General features: G+C 34.8%; 1 protein-coding gene across 1 annotated transcript in view; it reads right to left on the bottom strand.

Annotated features, from left to right (window-relative positions):
- The window catches only part of SNX29 (sorting nexin 29), a gene marked incomplete at its 5' end in the record, with an annotated part of 136,770 nt that extends 131,560 nt beyond the window's left edge, over window positions 1-5,210 (bottom strand). Inside the window, 3 exons of the mRNA XM_009281701.1 lie at window positions 547-671; window positions 4,228-4,280; window positions 5,142-5,210. Of these exons, the coding sequence (XP_009279976.1) occupies window positions 547-671; window positions 4,228-4,280; window positions 5,142-5,210 (247 nt within the window). The remainder of the gene's footprint in view (window positions 1-546; window positions 672-4,227; window positions 4,281-5,141) is intronic.
- Window positions 5,211-5,772: the final 562 nt, after the last annotated feature.

Below are 5,772 nucleotides of genomic sequence, written 5' to 3'. Positions count from 1 at the left end.
ATTAAAAAAAAAAAAAAGGGAAACTTCAATTTGAAGAGAAGGCAACAAAAATAAAGGAATCTTATCTTTAAAAGTGGAGAAAGTAATAAAAACCAACCCAACCAATATAAGTAATGAAAGTTTTGTTTTTAAAATTACATCAATACTTAGAAGTTAAACATATCTGATACTATAGAATATGGCAGTTAAAGAACAGAGTAAGACACGGTTAAGGATGAAAATGTTGTAGTAAAAACTTAACAGCACAATTACACAATGTTTATCCCTACCAGAATTCAACAGAAATTTGCCAATGATACTATTCATGATGGAACTATGGGAAGTGCAGATTTCCAAACACGAAAATTTCTAGAGAAACTTGGTATGAAAGTTAAACTAGATTAAGAAAGCAATAACCATTTTCACTGCTTAATGAGAGTCCAAGTATTAAGTATGCTACCAACAGTCTGCAGTTTCATGCGTTGTTTAAAACTTCCATTAGAAATTATATCACCTGCTTGCACTTATCAATCATTTAAAATAGAATAGTTACGATTAATGAATTACCTGTTTCAATTTTACTGGAGAAACCTGCTGCCTGTTTGATTGCTGCTGCTGTTAATGCTAATCCTCGGCTCCTCCTCAGACCATGCTGTAACACAGCTTCAAACTGAGCACACAAACAAGTGACTCTGCAACAGAATTTTTCAAGAAATCACGTGAAAAGAACAATCAGCTATGTTTCTATAGAGCGGGTTCATTCCAAATCTCTGAATAGAGAATGTAAAGGTGAACCATTATCTTATATGTAGTGAAAGACCCCTTATATGCACTAATCCCATTATTTGCAAACAGTATAATCTACTTATACCCACAGTCTCATCATGACTATCCAAAGCTGGGGCACAAGTTATATTCAGAAGAACTGGCAATCAACTTGAGAAATCATCCTCACCTGCTACAGTGTGATAATTCAAGCCTAGGAAAACAATTAAATGTACATTTTAATGTCCTTCACAAATCCTAGGCATAGGAAAATGACAAAGATTTTTCCAGAGATGTGTTCAATCTTCAGGTTTTGATGTTGTTCTCTACAATACTATTTATAAATTTCCTGATTTTTTTTTTTAAACATAACCCAGTTAATAAATCAATTTTCACACAGGTAGAAACATTGTAAAACCAGCAAAGTTTTAAAATTCAGCCTGCCAAAGAAAGGAATATTACTGTAACCTACAGGGAGTGGGAAGGCTTAAGATACAACAGACATGAATGCAATCTGTTTGTTTGGTTGAAATTTTACTTTCTCGAAGTTTTATTTTTGCCATTAAACAAACAATACTCAAAACTTAAGCTTGAGAAAGTTGTCACCTGGCTGCCAAAGCTGATTACTAAAAGGAAGGACAGATACTTTAACTAAATTCAAGCAAATAAATAAAAACAGTTGACAAAGTGGCTCAGGACTCTGCCCCGGCATTCCGGAAGTAGAGAGTTCTATTCAGGGTCACAAAAAAGCACAAGATCTCAGGAGAAGCGCTGACAGAAAAAGAGGTATTTTTACCATTATTGCCCTGGACAGAAGAGCTTTTAACATGTAAAGTTTTCCAGTACATTTATATTAGGAAAACTTTACTTTGTTAGGAAAACTTTACTAACAAAGCAGAATATAATTCAAACAATACTCAAGATGATTGTGGAGCAGTTGTGATTAATTTTTGCCAAAAAGACTGCTGCTGTTAAAAATGGAAATTCCAGCAGATACATGACCCCCCGGGGGGGGAAAAAAAAAACCCAAAACCAAAAAACCTGCTTGACTTTTTCAATTCAGAAAAAGCGGAACAGAAACTAGGTTCTGTGAAAGAGCTCATATTATTAAAAATCCATGTGCACTGAGAATCAAAGCAAGAAAACTGTGCAGCATTTTACAGGAAAATTTAGCCACTAGCAAAACAAAACAAAATAAAATAAAAAAAAAAAAATCAGGTATTCCTCAATGCCCAATACACATAGCGTATTTACTAGATAGCACCACGAGGGTACGTTAAACAAACAAATACAGAAAAACATAGAGAAGTCTAGTGTAGAATCATAGAATCATAGAATCATTAAGGTTGGAAAAGACCTCTAAGATCATCGAGTCCAACCGTCAACCCAACACCACCACCCACTAAACCATGTCCCTAAGTGTACATAGACATAGTAGAACTCTGAATAATTATAATCTCAAAGACAAAAAAAAACACTGGGAGAACAAAACTTGGAGAATCATGGATTTTACTGGATTTTGATCTAAATTCTCAGACTATCCTCATTTGCAAAATTATCTGAGTAATTAGCATAGTAACAACCTCAAACACCATGGAATTTAGGGGAACAAAAAAAATCTATTAATGTAATTTCCACTTCCTTTTTAATCCTGAAACCGCCTAGCTATAATCCATTATTCAGCATGTCTACTGAATTCTAAGGAAAATATTTAAAAAATAAGTAAAATTTGGCCAGCATTATATCTTTGGAATCCTAACTCTCACTGTTTATCAGAAGACAAATACTAAAGGTCATCATTGAAATTATTAAACAACTGCAGCAAAGCAGTTGTTCAAGCAAACTGAGCAAGAAAGCAGACGTTTTAGATCCATAGAATTTGCTCTACATAGGAGGTACTTCCTTCTAGCCGAGTTTACACAATCTACTACAAAGGCAATCATCATCAATACATTGTCTCATATAAACTAAACAGTAAAGATTAAATAACTATCTCTAGTTGATGCTTCTGTGCCAACAGCTATAGCTGCACAGCAAGTCCAACTGCTAGGTGCTTCAGCCCCACCATCCCTTTATCCCACCTGCACCTTCTTGCTTCCTCCCTCGCAACAGCTTCTGTCCAACAAACCCTGTACTGAACTGTTTCCTCTATGCTAGTTCAATAGAACACTATTTCTGTTTCCCCAAAACACTTTAGGCTGAAATAGCCAAGGGCAGGACAAGGATGACAGTAGTAGCCAAAAGTCAGACGGGCTTAAGCTGCCATGGCATAGCATTAGCCTGGAATTTCACACACAGGTAATGCACAGGAGCTGCATTACAAGCTGCTCCTGAAAGGAGATGGGTTTGCCCTCTCATCCCTTGTTGCTTGTTCCTCCTCTTCTGCACTTCCCATTGCTTCTAGCTGTGGGATCTTCCCCTCCTTGCAGCAACTCTAGCATTCACCAGATGTTTTACTGATTTAACTCACTAAAATGGCAGAAAGTTATCCTTTTGCATTATTTCTTCTTTTATTAAATTAATTCAGAGGAGACTGGATGATCACCAGGCATTGCTTAAAAAGGTGGTGCAAGGGAGTAGTACTGAAGTCAGGAACCTTGAGGAGATGCATGAACATTCCCCACCCCTTCAGTAGCAATGAATTGTTATGTTGGCTTTCCGGAAGTCATGAAACCACACCCCTAGACATGTTCTTAAAGACTGAATTGGGAGGGGATTAGAGAGAATTTTATGCATCATTTATAAATGGTCAACAGATAATTAACTTCTTCCCAAAAGGCAGAGTCAAACTTCAAGGATATAAGAAAAAGGACAACAAACAACTGCATTTAATCCCGGTGTTTTATTTATCCAAGATTCTTCGATAGGACGGATTCTGAGAAAGACTCAATAGGATACAAAAAGCACTGCAATTTCTGTCCACCAGTCATCTTCTTAAAAGCCTTAGAAACCAATATGCCATATCCAACAACAAATGCAACTAATAGGAATTAAATGACATTTTTTGACTCACATTAATAAAAAGGAACAACTTCTCATACAGAAAAAGAAGAAAAACAGGTTTAAAACATGTCAGAAATAAGGAAAAATAGGAATAAAAATTTTCTTAATGACTATGCGTTAAACACACTTGACACAAGTGTCAAGCTTCATGAAAGACAGGTGTATGGGTAATAAATACACATTCATTTTAAAAGAGGTTTTAGGGAAGAGAAGTTCTCCCAATCTCATGTTCAGACCTCAGAATTCAATGTTTTGTCATGAACTCTGCAGCCACTTAAACACTTGTAACTTCATACAGAAGAACACTCTTTGTTAAGCTGTCAAATTTGTAACAAGATGAAAAATTCAGTTTCATGTCAGTGTTTGTGTAAACAAAAAGAAGTGGGGGGTTTTTGAGCGTGTCAAGTATTTTGTGCCATATGTTTTATGTCATTATGATACATAATCTAAGCGTGTTAAAAGTTTCTTAGACTATTTTACCTGCTATCAGAGTCTGAAGCGATTTCTTTTCTTCCTCCAAACCGTATTTGACACTGCAATAAACAAATTTTAAGAAATTTTTGTTACACTAACAAACTCAATATTCTGAAATATTTCCATATAAGAAACAAAGTCTTAACAAAAAAGGAAGCAGTACAAAATAAAGCATTGGCAAATACAGCCTGCAATCAAAAAATGCTTTACAGCATTATGTTCCACTAATGGGCTACTCTTGCAGTTCAAATATATTCTTGCTAGCCAGAACAACACACCTGCAGGCCCTTCAATAAATTTACAATTGAGTAAAAATTACTACATTTGAGTTTTAAATGTACACCCACAAAACCAAACACTGCTCCTATACAGCTCAGTGCTACAATTACAGAAGAATCGTTCTTCATAAAACATATCATTGGCTTACTTTTGAGGCATTCTTTTGCCTCCCAAGCTCTCCTAAATTGAATCCAGTCTATGAAATTCTACTTGCTGAACTTCATGTTGATGCAAGATACATACATACATAAATAAATCTCAACTTTACATGTATCTTAACCATTCACTAAAATCCTAGTGTAAAGAAAAAAAACCTGCTACTGTAAAACGTTAACCAATTTAGCTTTTGCATTACACTACAACTTAGTTCAGTCATATAAGTATTACAAATATATATAAATCATATTCTATATTATATATATAATATATATACTACAAATATAATCTGTCAAGAACAAGAATTTTAAAAAAATACTGCATAACAGTTGTTTGCTAGCAGACACAAAAACTAAGTAGTACTGTGTGAAAGACAAGATTGCTTCTTTGTCTGGTAAAGAGGAGAAAAAAGGGCAAAGACAATTCCTGCTAGTACTAACAACTCAGAGTAAGTATACTGTAGAAATATGTTTTGAATTTCTCACTTGTTTAACTGCATCCAGTAGCCGTTCTAGAAGAAACTGTCTTTTAGTGTCATTGTTCTGTGAACCTGAAATTCAACAAAACTGTATAGTTTTAAAATAAATAGTTTTTTAACAAAAATAAATTTGGGGCAACACCAGGGCCCTGAAAACTTTCTTCCCATGCCAATTATTCCATTAAATTTATTAATGTATTTTCTCTAAGTAAAATGACGCAGTGTAAGTCTGTGTTTTGAGGTTTCAAGTAGCCTTTCTCTAACATGCAGGACTACTGTTTGAAATATCATCTAAAGTCTTATTTTAGTAAGATTTTGGTTTGATGATATAAGGTATATTGCAGCAATACCAAATATAGTATAATTGTGTACAATCAGCACAGCTTGCCCCTAGCTTCTTAGCACAACCACCTGTGGGGGCATATTGCAAGCCTGGAACTGACCTAGTTTAAGATTTTTTAATTTTTTTTTTTTTTTTTTTTTTTTTTTTTGGTTGGTTGGATTGTGTATGATGGAGCTTGCGCTGCAACCCCATAAATGTTCATACTGGGACAACTACCAGGGTAGTATATCATCATAGCACAAGAAAAGAATGGAAAATTACAAAGAGACAGCAGGAATATCTTCTTACTGTCAAA

The sequence above is a fragment of the Aptenodytes forsteri genome, unplaced genomic scaffold, assembly GCF_000699145.1.
Source record: "Aptenodytes forsteri isolate BGI_AS27 unplaced genomic scaffold, ASM69914v1 Scaffold84, whole genome shotgun sequence".
NCBI lineage: Eukaryota > Metazoa > Chordata > Aves > Sphenisciformes > Spheniscidae > Aptenodytes > Aptenodytes forsteri.
The sequence above is the reverse complement of the archived record's forward strand: the minus strand, read 5'-3'. Positions and strand labels throughout refer to the sequence as shown.